The following is an 18886-nucleotide window of genomic DNA, read 5'->3' as shown; positions in this document are numbered from 1 at the left end:
AGTTGAATCATTTCTAGATAAAGATTGCACAACTCTAAACAAAGTAACATATAGACCAACGACTGCAGGAACCAGCATGTGAGCAGACACATCCTTAAATTTGCCAACGACACCGCCATCATTAGTCTGCTAAATACTGAGAATAACACTGAGAATTCCAAGGACGTGGTGATCAGTCTCAGAAAGCCCCCTCACCCTCGACTGCAGAGCAACATCAAGAGTAAAGCTACTGAACAGGTGGAACAATATAAATAGCTTGGAATGGTCATTGATAATAATTGAAAATTTGACACTAATGTGGAAGCAGTGGTCAAGAAGCGCTAGCAACACCTCACATTTTTGAGGAAGTTGCATGTTTTCAACGTCAACAGAATTATGATAACTCTTTCATTGAATCAGTTTTACCATTTTCAGCTATTTCCTGGCTTGAAAAGGAACAAAGTGAAAGTAGCCAGTAAAGTTACAGGTCTCCCACAGACCACACTGCCTGCTGTATATGAGCAGCAGGTAGCGCGAAAGGCCAGAGCTATTGTTGAGAGCCAGACTCTCCCCCTGCACAGAGAATCTGAACTGCTTCCTTCAGGCTGCAGATACAGAACACCAAGAGTAAGGTGTAACAGGACCAAAAACTCTTTTGTTTCCAGTAAAATAGCAGTCCTAAATCGGTTTGTGATACCTCTACATTACCTTGTACCATTTTTGTGTTTTTACAAATTTTTACTGGATAAAAAAAAAAAAATCACTGATTGTGTATCATTTTTCATATTTTTTATAATGTGGATGTGAATGATTTCTCGAGAGCCAGTCTGTAAACCAGACTGGGTGCGTATTGTGTTACGTTTACTCTGATAACCACACAGGTTTTGTGGGTTTGATTGTCTACGCCATTTGCTGCGTGTAGCCAAATAATCGCAGGATTTTTTTCTTTATGGTGAAATGAATTGCAAATGAATGTATTGTGTATGAATGAGTGAAAAATCAAATAAGAATGTCCTACGTATAGGACAATTCAAAAAGCATGTTCTACAACCACTGCTTTGAATCCTTGTCAAGATCCATTTTTTAAGGGTCTTTATTAGGGTGACATCACTATCACTAGGCAACGGGAAGACCTTGAAAATATATACTGCACAAAATAAGACAAAAGGTTAATATTGCTAGCTCTGTTTTCTTAAAGATTATTTATTTGGGACATTTTTGCCTTTAATGGACAGCTAATTCAAAGCTAATTTTATTGTCATCTCAGCCAAATACACATGTGCAAAAAGACAACATTACAAAGCTCCAACAAACAAAACCAGATATTGTTCCAATAGTCCAAGTACAAAAAAAGAAAATGCAAAACAAATACTCCAAAAATATGTTTCTTTTATTACACATAGTATGGAATGAGATTTGAATTGACCAAAGATGTCCTGGTTGTATGCAAGTACTGTGCAAGACACACACACAACAGTGCTTGTTCTACTTTACTAATTCAGCTTTGATATGATTTTTTGGATACGTATGCATGGAGAAGCTGACGCACCGGACCTTCATCGGCTCATCACGCCGCTCTGCATAAGTAGTACTGGGTCCTGAGTGTTGTTGTTATTGTGGGTGATGTGTCCGGCTGGCAGCGGGAGAGCTGCAGCCGAGTGTGTACAGCAACCGTGGTGAAATAATCAAGTATGCTGAAAAGCATGAACATGTCATCAGGTCTGCCGTGGTTTGTTACAATCGATTATGTGAAAATAAACTTTTTTTCTTCTTTTTAGCAGACCTGTAGTACAGTGGATTGTTGACAACAGAAACACACCTGCTTGCTTTGCTGATGTCCATTAATCATGAACTATTGCTCAACCTTTGATCAGGCCATCAAACAACAGGACAGGCCATCACTCAAAGACTTTAATTAGTGGTGAAGATAAAGGGAAGCTGGGGACAAACTAAAGGGCTTAAAAGCAGTCTGTTGTACTAAATTGATGTTTAAACAAAACCACCCAAAAAGAAACACTTTTTGTTTCTGTGTGTGTCTCGTTGTATATAACTAAAATATATGATGATTTAAAAAAAAAAAAAAAAATCAATATAATTACTTGCTGAATTATAATTGCATGAGATTTTTTTCTAGATGCTTCAAATTTACCGTCATTTTATTTGATCAGTTTTGAAACTTTTCGATTTCGTAATCTGTCCCAGCAGCACATCATAATTCTTGACAACAACTGTGCGATCAGATGGAAAAACAAGCTCATTAGAGATGCGGAATGACATACACTTTGTCAGTCCCAACACCGCTGTCACCACAGTGACACACTCATGTAATTAAGACACACTGGGTGCAAGGGAGCTTGTCTTTTCCCCTGCTAAATACTCATTAGAGGCACCTTTAAGGGTAATGTTAGCCTGTGTTGCAAAGCTGAGGGAAATGAGCTGACAAAACAGAGAGCTCCATGAGCTGTCATCTGATTTCTCCTGCACCAAGACCCTGAAGAGAACAAGGAAAAGCAGTCTTAAGAAACAGAGTCCACCATTTTAGCTAATGATTTTTGCACCAGCATGGTTCCATATCAAAGACGCAAAACTAGTTTGGTGAGAGTAAGGTCAGCAAGGAAAACAAATATAATCCTTTTGATTAGAGGCAGACATCTTTCACATCCTAGACATCATTGCGCCGACAGACCAAAGCGACTAATCTGCGTTATATGGACACAGCGTGAAAACCACAGCAGTTCTGCACTTTATGAAAAAGTCACGTCCAGTTTCTTCACAATTTGGAGACAGAGCAGACTGTGCAAGCTGTGGAGCAGTGGCCACAAAGGAAGCAGAATTTGGACTGCATGACCGAAAAATCCTCAGTGTTGGCAGGAGAAACAAAAATTAATATTTGCTTAATAGTTATCAAATACTAAACTGAATACTTTAAAACTAGAGTTAGTAAACAGACAGAATTTTTTGATACTTTTTAACTACTGCTTTTCCTACTAAATAACAGCAAACAGCTTTGATTAAACCATTTAATACTTTTGAGACAGTAAGGGGAGATTATAACTGACTATTAAAAGTTTAACCACAAATGGTGTGAAGTTGAGACACCAATTTTTAATGTGAATACCCCTCCCTGACTTACACACTTGCATACAGATAAATGCACATTAGATGCACAGTGGGGAGCAATGACAGTTTAGTGTTGCTAACTTTTCCACTGAACATCAGCTACATGTAAAGTAGTCTGTGGTTCCTAATTAATCCCTTCTCTCTTCATCTTTTCCTTGCACTCAACAGTGACACAGAGCTGCGAGGATGAAAGATTAGAACATACACTCCCCAGACATTTTATTAGGTGCATCTGTTCAACTGCCCATTAATGGAAATATCAAATCAGCTGATATCATAGTGGCGACTATGATGCAAACATGGTCAAGATGACCAGCTGAAGGTCGAAATGACCACCAAAACAAGGAAGAAAGATGATTTAAGAGAAACTGATTTGAGTATTTCAAAAACTGCTGCGCTACCGGGATTTTCTTTAATAACCATCTCTAGGGTTTATAGAGAAAAGAGAAGATTTTTAGTAAGCAGCAGTTATCTGGGTAAAAATGCCTTTTTGATGCCAAAGGTCAGATAAGATTGGCTAGACTGCTTCAAGGTGATAGTAAGGCAACAATAATGCAAGCAACCACTCAATCCCACCAAGCCATACAGACAAGCATTTGATGAACACAAAGCATGTTCATGACATAAAGCAGAACAGAAGCCTAGAACAGAAAACTGAGGCTGTAACCAAAAGTGGACGAGAGAAGACTGGAAAGCATTGTGTGGACTGATAAGTCTCAATTTCTGCTGCAACATTCAGATGGCAGCGTCAGAATATATGAGTATGAATCCATCCTGCCTCGTATCAACAGTTCAGACTGGTGGTGGGGAGTGTAATGGTGTGGGAGGTCATTTTTTTAGCACAACTGGGTATTGTTGCTGACCACATCCATCCCTTTATGAGCATAGTGTACAAATCTTCTGATGACTTCCTGCAGCAGTATAACGCGCCATGTCACAGAGCTCAAAACATCTCGAACTGGTTTTCTTGAAAAACAGAGCAGGATGTGGGAGAACAGAAGACTCATAATCATACCTGCACCAACTGTGTGAAGTCATCATGTCAATATGTCCGAAATATCTGATTAGTGTTTCAAGGCCTTTTTTGAATCTATGCCATGAAAAATTAAGATAGTTCTGAAGGCAAGAGCGGGTCAAACTCAGTACAATCAAGGTGTACCTAATGAAGTGGTAGGCGAGTGTACATTTAAATTAAAGGCCACATTCAAGTTAAATAAAAGCGTTATATTTTCCAAGAATTTCTTGTCCATAAACAAAAAATATATATCACAGTAATTACTTATGGACTTCTACATTTGGAAGCGAGTGATTTCTTCTTTAATTAGAATGTCATTATAGGAAAATCAGCTTTTTTCACGCTGCTCAGAAAAGTGTCCGATTATGTGGATTTAGGAATGAAATTAAGATAAGATAAGATAACCTTTATTAGTCCCACACGTGGGAAATTTGTTTTGTCACAGCAGGAAGTGGACAGTGCAAAAGTTATGAGGCAAAAATTAGAATACAATAAGAATAAATACAGTACACAACTGTACAGAATAGAATAAAATAAAATAAATATACAATAAGATAAAAATAGAATACAAATACTATATACAACTGAGTAAAAATACAACGATGACAGAAAGGATTATTGCACTTGGTATTATTGCATATGTATGGATGTGTGTGCTTGATCAGTTAAAGTCTTTATTATGGAGTCTGACAGCAGTGGGGAGGAAAGACCTGCGAAATCTCTCCGTCTCCATTATATCTTAACACATGAAGAAAAAATCTCGGATAAAAACATGTCAATAATTTCTTGCTACTCTTCTACAAATCACGTTAAATCTTTTAAAACCTACAATCTTAAATGCAACTTGACTCCTTTATGTAATATGACTGATGTATGCTACAACAGCAGCTCCACCCCCTTTAACACCACTTGAAATCTTATGACCTATTTTTTGTGCTAGTCATAAAATCCGAAGGGTAATTGCAGTTCTTCAACATCAGATGCACGTGACTGTATGACTGGCTGTAAAATAATTCCTGGAACACATGTTGCGTAGTAATGGTAAAAGCTGTTTTGGTACTGATGTGTCCATATTAATCATAGGGTGTGTTTGTCTGTGTGTGGTCTCATCTAGCCATGCTCTAAAGACCCAATATAAAACCTCTGCAGTCCCTTAACATTATAACTAGGCACTCTGATACTGAAGGGATCCAACCAGATAAGCATGATACTAAGGTTGGTGCTTATTTTATTTTTATTTTTTTGCCGTGTGCGTTTTGTTTTGTTTTCCCCCTCAGGAGGTAGCACTTGAGTGCACAGTCAGGCAGGAGACTCTTCAGCACACATAAACGTCACTGGGGATCAGGAAGGAAACTCAGCGGGAGTCTACACTGTCATATGGTCATGGAAACTGCCCAAAACAGGTGATATTTAAGGAGCCAACCAGGGAGAGGAATTTCCCTCGAGGACAGATATGCGAGGAGTTGTAACTGGAGATGGCAGCGGTAGAGCAAGGTGAAGATGCAGATTCACACTCGTCTGCAGAGCTGAGTAGGCATTAACCAGACAACACAAGCAGCTTCAGCAAGACTTTGTACATTTGTGCATGCTGTATATCTCAGCTGAAACACACAACTGCCAAACTGCAGGGTTAACATAAAATGATAGGACTGTTAGTTTTGTTTATTTCAGTCAGGGGGCATCTCAAACATCAAAGAGATGCTTTGGTAGTGGAGATATGCTGCATTGAGCCTGGTCTTCAAAGAGCTCAGCATTCATTCAGTGAATACCTTTTGTCAGCAGGATATTCACACGATCCTCTGAAGTGACCAGTTGCTCTCATCTATTTTTAAAAAAAATCCATGAAATGAACCACAGACATCTGCAGTATAAAGTAACACAAAAGCCAGGATGCCCCCCCCCCACCCCACCACACCACACCACACCACACACAGAGAGATGTTGCTTTCACATGAAATGAACCTGAGAAATTCTATTAATGAAATAGCTAACCTGATCTATGGAGCGGTCACTTACTTTTACTGGCATTCATCAAAACATCATTCCCACCTTTCAACAGAGTGTGCAGTACATGGCACTCATGACCAAACCTCAGTGATTACTGCATGTCAGTGGTTTTCTAAGAACAGCTCTAGATACTTATTATTAAATACAAGATGAACCTAACGCTTCCAAAGAAGAAGCAAAATGGCCACTATCAGTGCTATGGTGAATGTATGAAGCATGAGGAAATTGTATAATAACTATTATTAAAACCATTTTAATGACATAAGCCTTTCACAGTAGTCCTATTAGAAAGTCATGCTGCAAAACCCTGAATGCCAGACCTTTATGTGGAGTATTTATCTTGTGTCACTGCTTGTTTTAAAAAACTTCCACATCTGCTGCGTGTTACTCGACCCTTCTCAAAGATTACCTTTTGGAAAGAAAACCACAGGTGTAATCAATGACATTAATAAGTGCAGCTGCAATTTAAATTAGCATCCAAATGGTTCTGCTATTGTACACCTGGCTCATTAGGTCTCTTAATTGAACTGAGCCATCATTAATTTCACTACTTCCACCTGTGCTTCTCTGTGTCTTAAAGAGTGATAGAAGAAGTATTCAGATCCAGAACTCACTATATAGATTGGCTCCAGCTGCTGTCTAACTTTATATTATATAATATAATTATATATATTATATTTAATTAAGCGCTATCTTTTATAAACTCCGTGTGTTTTGTAGTTGTCAAATAAGTGGAAAGCAAAATAATTCTGTGTGAAATTTGGAGAAGTTAAAGTGTACTTGCATAAATATAACTGGGTAAACTGTACTATGTGTGACTCTTAAAGTGGCATTAGTATGTGTTGTTCTCCACAACTTCTCCTTGTTATGTGCTATTATGTCGTAAAGCAATCGCATGCTGTGTAACTCACCGCTTTGTGGACTCTCGAAAGCCTTTTTCTTTGAACTCTGTTTGGCTCTGTCGGAGTCCTGTCTGCTCAGGACCTCGGACAGCGACTGCCGGGAGCTCTGCCGTGCGGTCTGGTTAGAAACGTTGAACCGTGTTGCCCTTTTCCTGTCTTTGCTATTGGCCCGGTCTGACTCCGGAGCGGACTGGCTTCTCTCCGGGTCATGGTTCTCCGGCTCTGAGCCGACTTTCACCAACGCGTTCCTCGTCCTAGTTAGAGCAGAAGTCACCGAACCCATCGCTAATTGAAAGTTAAACGTCTCAGTTGGAAACGGTTACTCTGAATTTCATTTTACCCAAAACCTGTTGAAAGTGGCCAACAGTGAAAAACATGTACTTCAGCTGTAAGCTTGGGACTTCATCGTAAAGTTACATTCAAAAGAAAGAAAACTCCGCACTTTGACCGGACCGTGTCTGCATCTTCCTCGTTTTCTGTTTCCTCCGAAAGACACGTCATCTAAAGTTCCTCCTCTGTCAACAAAAGCGCGGATCTCCCGGGACAGGGAGGCGAAAACAAGCGGCAACAATTAACCAGCAAGGTATCCCGAGCTGTTAAAACAGCTGCGCTGACATAAATGTTAATTGCATCATCACAAATTACCTGTAGATTCCCTTCGTCACAGGCGACTTTAGTCCTATCTGCGAAAAGTGATCGCGAGATTTGGGCGTGGTCAAGAAAATGAAATTGTAGTTCCTGGCTACTTCAATTATTAACCGGAGGGAAGAGGGGTGCAGTTGTCTCAATCACTGGCAAACAGCAGTTAAAAAAAGTAGGCGATGTACTTACTTATTTATTTGTGTATTACATTTGCAGCAGCATTTCTATCAGTTTTTAATTAGAACCATGGGGCAATGATTGTTACACTAAGTTTAACTTTTACTAATTAATTTAAGTGCAAATAAGCTACATAGTAACCAACTATGTTTCTAAGATGAAATTAACACTTATTCAAACATATTATATGTTTGTGATGGAAGACCAACACACATGGTTAGGGAAGCATCAGTGTCACAGTGAAAAAAAAAGTCTGCTGCAGGAGTCTGGGTACTTAATGCACTGAAATCAGTTGACCTCATTATACTTGCGCCACATTGACCCCGTTGAAAAACTATTATGTAACACTGTGGCTGAATGAGATGTTAACAGCTTCATGTTATAAGGTGACCTGAAATCCCAGTCTGAAGTAACTATACCTGCCAGATATGTCCTGGGGGTACAGAATATTATATTTCACTTGTAAGAAAAAAAGTGTAGTTTCCCAAACATTAAAGTAGATGATCCTTAAGTTACACTTCATAAATTAAAATGTGTCATTAAATGTTAAGGTCAAATTTTAAGATTAACTGTGTGTAGTTTTGTTATATTTACTTCATATATGTTATAGTTGATCCTATCTCAACCAGTCCAGAGCTTTTGATCATATCACATGACTTTCATCAGCAGATGACATGTAACTGTCACATAATTTTAGATTTTTAATTATTCTTTCAGAGCCTAAAACAGTACAAAAGAAGAAGCAGAAGAAGAAAAAGAAGTCCACCTTAGCTTACAAGTTTAGTCAAATACTATTTCTTTATTTTGGAAACAGCAGCTGACAAAATAATCTCAGATGCTATTGTATTTACTGGATTGAACTGAATTGAGTTGAATTGTGTCATAGTGGCCTGGAGCTTCTTCTGTCTCCGATCTATTCAGATCAGCTCTGTTTATCATATTCTGTGTTGTTTATCACTTGAAAAACGTTTCAACAGTAACTAAAATACTCCTGATATATGCCCAGGTGTGTGTTAATTAAACTTGTAATGTATTTTTCCACTGGAACTGTGACAGCGACTTGAATGAACTATCCCCTCAAATGTTTGTGGTCACTTAAAATTGTCCAGTTTTTGACAGAAAAGCACATTTTATCGACTAATGAAATAATTAGATTTTTTCACATGCAGGGATTAACAAGCACATTTGCAGCAGCCGTCACTCCTGTGTTCCAAAGGCACATTGTGTTAACTAATTTGATTTTACTATATTAAAAGGCCAATAGGCTGTGTGGTACCTGATGGAATAAATGCCGTTAGTTGATTATCAAAAGTAAAAATAAAACTATTGTTATGCTTAAAAATATCTCTATTATGTGTTACAGGCACTACAGCACTATACTATAGTTACTATAGTTACCATAGTATAGTAACTAAGAGGACTTCACTCTCAGATTGCAGGCTTACGTGCTGAGCCTTCAGCTTTTAGGCCCCTCCCCTATGGCACAAACTCTCAATCTGGATTTGGAAGACAAATACCCGACTTACATTCATACATTTAAAATTCAAAGTAAAACTTTATTTTTTCACAAAGCTTATAGTTTGGGTTGTTTCAGGTGAACCTAAACCATCCCTTAGTTATGCTGCTATTTGCTCAGGTCACTGGGGTTTTCTTTCTTCGCTTTATTGCATATCATTAACTTTTGTGTATTTCTAGTATACTGAGAGCTGTCTCCATTACACTGATTCCTTTTCCATGTGTAAATACTTTTAGAACAAAGGTGGTAGGGTGTGATTAGCTGAATCCAAAGACCTCACTGAAGCCCCTGAATATGAACTGTCTCTGGATGAAGCTCCTTAGTAAAATAGTCACTGATAAACATTATAGGCATATAATGTCTCCATCAATACTGCTTGTCTGATAACCAAATCATCACGACCTGAGAGGAAACCTTATGTTCAGTAAGGCAGTAGTAAATTATCACAGCATTACAATCACAGGAGTTAGTGTGTGGGATAACTGTCCATCAATACGTAACTGCACAAACAATTGTGCAATTTGTTTAAACACAACAAATTGCACAAATACTGGAAATGTTCCTCTCAATGATTGAGTTGTTTCATTGTGTTCTATTGAAGCCAAGCTGAATGAATTCATTAAGGTTCTTCTTTAAGCGATGACATGGAAGCATCCAAATGTGCATAACATATGCGGAATAAATTAACTAAACTAACAACCTAATAGTTAGGGTTATTTTTTTTTTTATTTTGTCCCTATCCCGCACATATTTAGCATGAATATTTAGCAAGTATGTTTATTATGTTTGGAGTCTTACTTTGATTTTCAGAAGCATAATTTAACTTACCGTAACTTACTTTGCAAAAAATATTTTTAATCAAACTTACTATTCAAGTTTGCTTCTTAGCCTCAAGGACACTTTGACAGTTTGATTTACTTAAAATCAGATAAAAGAGATTGTTTTTCATGCAATTCTTTATATGTATAGCATTAGGTATAAAGTATTTTTATACTTTATAACAATAATGCACTGCAGTATTACAAGTATTACACCTTGTGCACAGTAGCGAGTAACAGTCTTCATGGTTTATTGCTGCATACAGGCAATTGTGACATCTTTAGCATACAGTTTTTCTGGTAAGTGCATGCTATATTGATCAAAAATACTACTTTGGTTACAAAGATAGATTTTTGTAGGCCTCAGTGAGAACTGCTGTGTTGTGCTGACTTCATTATTGTGTCTAAACAACTGTGACAAAATACTTGCTGCGGCCAAGGAAGCAAAATACAGTCTGTGTCAACTAACAGGCTTACTGGATCACCACATACAAAGGCACTTCTCGAAGCTGTTTGCTTTTTGTGTGTTGCTGGTTTGTTTGCTTGCTTGTAGCCCGAGTGAAATGTGTTTCTTCTTATTGCTTTTTGTTGGTGGTTTGGTAAAGACAAGGACATTATTAGTCCATGTCATCGTGGTTCTGGGTCGACTCGTTGATCACCTGAACAAGGGAGCAGATGAAGAGAGAAAAAGCGATGAGCAGGGATATATCTGTATGTGCCTGTATGAAGTGAAAGATCTCTTTAAGTGTATTCTACCTGACCATCCCTGGTCTCAATGGTCTTGATGAGAACTTTCTTGGTTGTTGTGGTTTCGATAAGTGGTTTGGATTCAACCATTGTTTCTAAGACAGAGAAGTATCGTTAGAAACTGGCAAAAACTGTAATTCCAACTGTAAAAATCAGCATGGGGAATCTTACCTCTCAGGTTAAGCGATGAGAAGTTTGGCAAGGGGGTGGAGATTCTGCAGATGGAGAAAATACAGCTCACTAATTAAGATTAGCATCTTGAATCTTGAATCAAATGAGTGTTCATATCTGTATTACAGATTAATGCATTTCAGAAAATGCTTCTCCCATCACCTGCTCTCCTCTCCTTCCAGCAGCTTTCTATAGGTGGCAATCTCAATGTCCAGAGCCATCTTGACATTTAGCAAGTCCTGGTACTCGCGGAGGTGACGAGCCATCTCATCCTTCATGTTGTGAATGTCCTCCTCAAGACGGCTGATGGTGTCCTGGTACCCACTCGTCTCCAAGGAGAAGTTCTCCTCCACCTCCCTCATCTGGCGCTCCAAGGACTCATTCTGGGATGGCAGCCAAGACAGAACAAAATACACTTTTGCAGTAAAAGTTAAGAAAAAAGAAATATTTTCCTCTCTGCTTTTCTATTTCCTTAACTTGTGCTCAGTTTCCCCCTTTGCTTCCAGTTTTACAAATGTTGAATATTTTTATATATATTCTGTATCGTCTATATTGCAGCCAAAAACTGGAAACTCACAGTTCCTTTCAGGGCATCCACTTCACAAGTAAGTGCCTGAACTTGGCGTCTGTAATCATTGGACTCCTGTTTGGCCACTCTCAGAGCTTCATTATTCCTGGCTGCAGCTTCAGTGAGGTCAGCAAACTGGCAATCACAGTGACAAACAGAGAGGAGAGACAGAGGAAAAGAAGGAAAAAATGAGAAATCAACTCTTCAATAAATGATGAGTCAGAGGCTGAAGGAGATGGGAGTACGGCAGCTTTCATAAAGTGTGTAAATTATGAAAGATGTAGCCACGACAGAGCCTTGCAGGGATTACCACTGTGGCACCAGTGCTCTGAGGCACTTTTAAGGTTACTGACTTTCCACTAGTGCTCAAACGGCAGGAAGGAGGATTGCTTATACCTTGCTAGTTCTCAGTATTCTAATGTATAATCAGTTTTTAAGATAAGAAAGACTAATCACATAATTTGGACAAATGATGTTGCATTTATACGGTGAATTTGTTAGCAAACACTTATTTTTTTTACCTGTCAAACAAATACAAAGAAACATTAGTGACACTTGTTAGTCTTTTAATGGCCTTCCTGATAAATTTTGAGCCTAATATTTACTTGTTCTGTTGTTTGGTTAGATACATGGTGATGTTATGAATATAAAAACATAAAAAATTCACGAGTTGAAGGTGTAGTTCACGTTACTGCGCTTGGTTAGATATGCTTCTCTAAAATGCCTTTACCTTGGATTTGTACCATTCCTCTGATTCCTGGATGTTTTTGGAGGCCAGGTTCTCATACTGCAGACGGACGTCCCTCAGAGCCGCTGTCAGGTCAGGCTTAGCTATATCCATGTCCACCTGCACATGCTGCTGCTGCTGGATCTGATTCTGCAGCTCCAACATTTCCTGTAGCAAATTCAGCAGAGTCAGTTTATACAGTTAGCACAGAACGTTTTTTAACAGTTATTTTGTATGCTTTTGTGCAATTAGCCTTAAAGACTTACAAAAGCTTTGGAAACTAAACCCTGCTGATGTGGCGCTTGAGCAGATTAACAAATATTTCAAACTATTTGGCCCAGTTTTTCTAAAGGTACCTTTTTCCTCTCAGGCTGCACACGTGCAGTGATTCTGCAGTAGACCGATTTAGCTTAGGCAACAAAAAAGGAAGGCTTACCTCATCATGCAGCTTCTTGAGGAAGTTGATTTCCTCTTGGAGTGACTCCACTTTCCGCTCCAGGTCCAGTCTGGCGAGGGCAGCATTGTCTACATCCTGTACGATAACACTGACTCTTAATAAGGTGACTTGTGAAGGTGACATGAGTTATGCATAATGTGCTTGCTGACAAAGAAAAAAAACCCTGTTGTGCACATGCTGTAAAAAGCCCTCACACAATCCAGTGCACAAAATGACCCACTGTATGGTTGATTAAGGTCACAAACACATGCATCCAATGAAAATCAACTGTGGGCACATGACATGTCCTTGCAGACGTTGTTAACAGATGAGTAGGTGTTTTCTCGTGTCGTTATACAATTCAGCAGCTGCATTATAGGCAGACATTTGCTCAAATACTTCACATAAGCACTATAATCAAGTTCAAGAAGAAAAGTGACTTTTTCCTCATCTACATTTGTTTGGCACAGTTATTTTATCTTTTGCTCTATGATTCCTGAGCTCAGATGGAGCATGAGTTTTCTCACTTATACAATAAAACAAACCAATGAACCTCTATAGCTGCTGGCCTGACAATCTTTGTGTGTGGGAAAAGGCTGGACAGAATTGAGTGAAATTTTTAGTACTGGAGAATACCCAGAACCACAACAAATTATTAAAGAGATTATTAATAACCTAACCTGCAATCCCTTGCAGTTTTCTCCAGTAGAATTCCAGATCTCCTACTGGTAACTAATTTGGCTTGTTATCATTTTATAACATTACTGAATAAAGTTCATAAAGCCATCTTCTGTTTTATCATACTTAATCATACATACAGACTGGCTGTGGCACCATGGCTTTGTTGGGGCGTTGGCAGGCTGGCAACTGAGGTATCAGCAAATGAAGCAGCTTTGCCTCTGCACTAATGCCACAAACAAAGTGTGCTATTCAGCAGGGGTTCCCAAACAAGCCCAAGGCTGAGAGAGTGACTGTCTGCCTGACTGAGCAAGAGCTGGCTGTGGGCTCTGCATTGTTGTCAGTGTGCCACTCAGGCAAGCCACGGGGACTTCCTTCCTCCCATTCACACAGACAATGCCATGACTGTGTAACGTATGTATCACTTAAAGCAAGTCCTAAAAGGTATATAATCATCATGAGTCTAACATTTAAACTACATTGGTGGGATGACAACTTTCTTTTTCACCTTTTTATTCCATGACAACCTTTGGAAACTGTCTGCATGACTCATCCCTGTGAAAACCAGTGATACGGAACAATCTCTGACAGGACCATAACAAGTGAGATTTTTCTGTGCTGATGCTCTCCCAGAACGAGACAGCCGGATCACATGGTGGCTTGTCTTCTCGCTCTGATAACCACATTGGAGCCACACTGTTGTTGCCCTTGTGTCCGGCTCATTCATTGTGACCAGTCAGACTTAAAAAGATCTCCTCTCGCTGCAGGCCTGATTTAACTCAACAGTCACAACTTAGCCTTTTGTACCAGTCCAGGGTCAGTCACTGCTCTACAGCTATTTTGATCATGCCTAGAATCTGCTGTTGTGCCATCAGAAGAGTGCATTCCTGTCTCCACAGCTCATGGGCAATAATTAGAGAGAGATCACCCAGAAAAGAAATGAGAAAGTTAATCTTCATATTAAGGATAAAGGTTTATCCGATTACTTTCACATCACTTTCCATCAGTTTGGTTGCTTAAACCTTAATTTAACCAAAAACAGCTGAGAATATGAGGCACTGTAGGTCTGCTATTGAGATCTAAGACACTTCTCTTTATCACCCTCAAAATGTCCATCTATTGCAGTTTTTGGCTGCTGTCACCAGTGTAGAGCTGTACCTGTCTAAAGCCCTGCATGTTTGCCTCAGACTCCTCCCGCTGGGAAATTTCATCCTGCAACCTGCAAAGAAAGGCATAAAGCAGAACCTTTATTTTAGCAGCCACTGTAAATATACACTTAAAAATCATTTGCGGCATTTACTTCTCCTTTAAGCACGAAAAACAACTTTTTGCGCAGTGCAGGGTAAGAATTTATGTTTACATACTTTCACTCTATACATAGTCTGTTTAGGCTCTAACTAATAAAGATTTATGTAATGTACCAGAGCTGAATAACAGTTCTAGACAACAAAAGAAACAATACATGGAGTTGAGGACAGAAAAGCGCCACGCCTCCTACTTCTCTCTCAGCCTGTCGATGTCGTCCGCCAGGTTATCCCGGTGAACTTCCACGCGGGCCTTTTCGTTGGTGAGCTGGTCCACCTGGCGTCTCAGCTCCCTCATCTCGTCCTCGTAAAGATCTCCGACCCGGGACGTCCCTTTGCCCCGCAGCTGCTCCAGCTCCGCCAGCAAGATCTTATTTTGCTGCTCCAAGAAGCGAACCTTCTCGATGTAGTTGGCGAAGCGGTCATTGAGGGACTGCATCTGCGCCTTCTCGTTGGTGCGGTTCGTGATGAATTCGGTGTTTATGGCGTCAGACAAGGAGAAGTCCAAGTTCTCGGATGCCAGCCGGGGCATGGCTGCACTGCTCCGGAGCCTCTGGGTCTTCGACGCGTATATGGTCGGGGTGGAGGAGAGCCCGAAGGAAACCCGGGATGAGCGCACCGGGATCGAAAACTGGCGGCTCGAGTAGCTGGACCTTACGGCGGTTTTCTCCCCGCCGAACATCTTTCGGTAAGAGGAATGTGGACCTGATCTATAGGCCATCTTGTTTGTGTATTTAAGTACTAGAGCACTGTCGCCGATCTGGAATATATCTTGTTTCTATCAGCATCTGCGAAGAGCGCCTGGGAAGGCGTGTCCTAAACCGTTACTCATTTATAGTCTCCTCCTTATGCAAATACGTAACAGTGACTTGAGTGGCACATTGAGAATCCAATCGCAAATCAGAGCACACATATTTGCCTGTCAGACTCGCAGATATTTACACCAACTCTTCGCATACAGTAGCCTAAAGTAATTGGATTGTGCTGTTGTGTCCAAGATATTGATCCTGAAGATTTTGCACACATTTGAGACTACTCTCACCAAGTTTGCCCGAACTTTAACGCTCATCTTCATTTTTACTGGGACACCAAACATCACAATGAATGATTTTACACTCTCACTTACTGTAGATGAAACAGTGGCATTTTTAGCACCTCACAAGAGGAAAGGACTTTTTCATCATACAATGCTGAGAATTGTAAAGAAAACAAGTTAGGTTTTTTTTTTAAAGCAATGCACCCATGTCAGCACTAAGCACAGTCAGTGTATGACTACATGTCTAAGTGTAATACCGTAGTGTTTTACGTATGTCTACTGTTTTGGTGAAGGGTGTTTGCTTGGGTGAGAAATACAGGTCTAGTAAAGTATGTGCAAGTCAGCAGCCTCACACAACGGTTAATCAGGTTTAAAGAACAAGTCTGATGATGTCACACACTAATCCTAGGAGAGAAAAACAGAGAGCTTGGGGGATATGAGTCAAAGTCATTCAATACTGGCAGGTTTGCTACATTCCTGAAGCTTTTGTTTGGGGTGTATTATTTGTCACCCTCGTCTCAGACTGAAATGCAACGAAAATAATGAGATATTTCCGTAAGGACTAATCTTTGTGTCCAAAAGCTCTTTCCTTCTTTCCCCTCCTCTGTCTTTTGCCCTTCTCAGCGCACAGGGCTGTCAGTGCTGCAGTGCTGCTGACTTGCTGAGATTCAGTGATTCTGAGGAGAGACGCATGGCAGCAGAGCTGAGCCAATGACACCTAACACCTCCCAACTGTGCTGCACTGGTGCTGCTGAGCGTTATCTGCTCTTTAGTAAACATAAAATAAGTCCAAGATGAGAGATCAAATTGGTTTTAGTGACTTTTTTTTCACTAGATAAGACTGAATGCACAAATATCTCTTTCAGGGAGACTTTCAGATTTTTGGCTTGCGGGTGAGGGTGACTGCGGTTATCTGAAGCTGGCGTGCAGCCCCTGAGATATGACTGTGCAGTAATAAACCCAGCTACTCGGTGAGCTTGTTTGATCTTTGTGACGCAAACTTCAAATTATAGCCTGGCTTTGCCTAAGCAGATTGACTGTTTAAAGCTTTTGGTTTATTCTCATAGTCCTTATCTGTGCCATATTTGTTAAGACTTTGCACAGATGTTCTAGTCGACGTTTGTGCGAGTTAATCAAGTAAGAAGTAAATGGTGATTGTATAAATTGGATTTCACCTCTCTCATTTTGAATAAATTACCAGAACACACAAAATGTTTGCTTTTTGATTTTGATTTTGAATGTGCAGAAAATAATGTGAGTGAGTGTGCAGATAAATGAGAAAGAATCATCTGAATCTATGTTTACATGACTCTGGCGCATAACCTGAAAGGCACTGAAAAGCTTTATGTATGTATATTATCAGCAATATCAGGGGTCAATATTTTTTTTATTCGATTCAATTCATATTTATAGCATGAAATCACATTCACCTCAAGGTGCTTTATATTATAAGGTAAAGAGCCTACAACAATACAGAGAAAATCCCACCAATCAGATGACTCCCTATGAGGAAAGAGTTGGTGACAGTGGGATGGAAAAACTCCCATTTAATAGGAAGAAGCTTCAGGCAGAGCCAGACTCAGGGAGTGTTCTTTTGAGGTGATACAGTACTGTGGAGTACTATGCATAGAGAAATATATTCTCTCTTTCTAGTCCCTTCAGTACTCTCACTGCAGCATTTTGCATCAACTGAAGGCTTTTTGGGGAGTTTTTCAGCATAGCCTGATAATAATAAATTACACTACTCAATAGAAAAGTAGAAATGCATGAAATATTTTTTCAGCATCACTCTGAGACAGGGTGTTTCAAATTTTTTGAAACATCCTGTGCAAGCTATTGTGCAAGAAAGCAGTCCCACGTTTCTGTTTAATAATTATTTGTCTTTTCTTTATTTGTGCAATTATATAAACAAATCCAATAAAATCACAGTATGAGACGTGAACTGCTTTGAAGTCAATTTTGATACTGATTTGGGGGTTTTGGAGCAGTTTTTTTTAATTTCTTAAGTTAGCATTCATGTTGTGTTGTTACAAGATGACTGTCACTGAATCCTATCCTGAAAAGTGAGATTGTGTAAGTATTTTCTATTTTTAAACAAATCTTTGTAAAGTTGATGAAGTTTATGTGTGTGGTCAGATCTGTATCGAGAGCCATTTAAATTTTTGCTTTTTTTCATGGGATTTAAAGAAGCATCAAATCTTACAAAGGGGCATTTGCCAAAGACATGCAAGGACGAATCAAATAAGGAAACTTCCAGCATAAAGGGCAAAATGCAGTTAAAGGTATCAAGGAAGATTTTGTACAATATGGCCCACAGATGTTTTAGTATTAAAGTGAAACATTAAAATCTAAAGAGAACTTCAAAAGTTCAATTCCAAACTTTTGAAACTGGAGAAGTGATAGGCAAAAGCATAATAACTGAAGCAGTTTGTGGTGCTTGAGCATGCAAACATGAGGCCATGGTTTGAGTAAAACAGTGGAAGCCCATTACCAAAAGCAGCTACGTAAATTCACATGATCAACGCTCACTTAGAAACAGGGTGGGGGCCATGAAAATTCCTGCTCCCAGGCCCATTATGATCCCGCTCTGCCAGTATTGGCCACAGAGAGAGACAGAGGAGGCCTGGATTGACACAAACAGAGCAGGGATTGTGTATTGCTGATCTGTCACCTAACTGCATCAAGAGAATGCAGACAGTAGGCCGTAATTATTGTGTGTAGCACGGCGCTTGACAGTGCAACAGTTTGGGCCAAATAGCTCCCATTCTTGGGAATGTATCGCTTGGTCTTTTTATTTTTGTTGCTGAGATTCCGCTTTTCTGCTCCAAAGCAACAGCCCTGCGGGGGAGCTAATTAAAGGAGGCGTACAAAAAGAATCAAATAAGACTCGACATCAGTCAGAGTCAGTCACTCTGTAATGGCGCAGGGCAACAGATAAGTTCAATCTTATTTCTGGGTGTGGTCCCTTCAAAACTGCAGGGTAAAAGCAAAAAGGAACCCTTTGTTTTATCTCCCATGATGGTGAATCACAAACCCGTGCGCA

General features: G+C 39.6%; 2 protein-coding genes across 3 annotated transcripts in view; both read right to left on the bottom strand.

The window, feature by feature from the left end:
• The window catches only part of pde1cb (phosphodiesterase 1C, calmodulin-dependent b), a 119536-nt gene extending 111865 nt beyond the window's left edge, over positions 1-7671 (bottom strand). For both annotated transcript variants that reach the window (XM_004542927.3, XM_076876385.1), the window contains exons 1-2: positions 7466-7671; positions 7033-7277 (exon numbers count right to left, since the gene is read on the bottom strand). In XM_004542927.3, the coding sequence (XP_004542984.2) occupies positions 7033-7277; positions 7466-7524 (304 nt within the window). In that variant the 5' untranslated portion in view covers positions 7525-7671. The remainder of the gene's footprint in view (positions 1-7032; positions 7278-7465) is intronic.
• A 2739-nt stretch (positions 7672-10410) lies between these two features.
• Positions 10411-15626, bottom strand: viml (vimentin like). The gene is made up of 9 exons (XM_004542930.2): positions 15002-15626; positions 14662-14722; positions 12826-12921; positions 12393-12557; positions 11672-11797; positions 11257-11477; positions 11095-11138; positions 10933-11018; positions 10411-10835 (listed from the first exon to the last, which is right to left on the bottom strand). The coding sequence occupies exons 1-9, from the start codon at positions 15526-15528 to the stop codon at positions 10794-10796; spliced, it is 1368 nt and encodes a 455-aa protein (XP_004542987.1). The 5' UTR covers positions 15529-15626; the 3' UTR covers positions 10411-10793.
• Positions 15627-18886: the final 3260 nt, after the last annotated feature.

The sequence above is a fragment of the Maylandia zebra genome, linkage group LG18 (genome assembly GCF_041146795.1).
Source record: "Maylandia zebra isolate NMK-2024a linkage group LG18, Mzebra_GT3a, whole genome shotgun sequence".
In the NCBI taxonomy this organism is placed as follows: Eukaryota; Metazoa; Chordata; class Actinopteri; order Cichliformes; family Cichlidae; genus Maylandia; species Maylandia zebra.
This window is presented reverse-complemented; position numbering and strand designations above follow the sequence as displayed.

Bases quoted from the DNA above. Each gene is read 5' to 3' on its own strand.
- viml (XM_004542930.2), bottom strand. From the start codon at position 15,528: ATGGCCTATAGATCAGGTCCACATTCCTCTTACCGAAAGATGTTCGGC. The intron at 12,922-14,661 runs GTACAGCTCTAC...GTTATCGTACAG, and splicing joins ACATGCAGGGCTTTAGACAG to GATGTAGACAATGCTGCCCT. The intron at 11,139-11,256 runs GTGATGGGAGAA...CTCCATCTGCAG, and splicing joins CTGGAAGGAGAGGAGAGCAG to AATCTCCACCCCCTTGCCAA.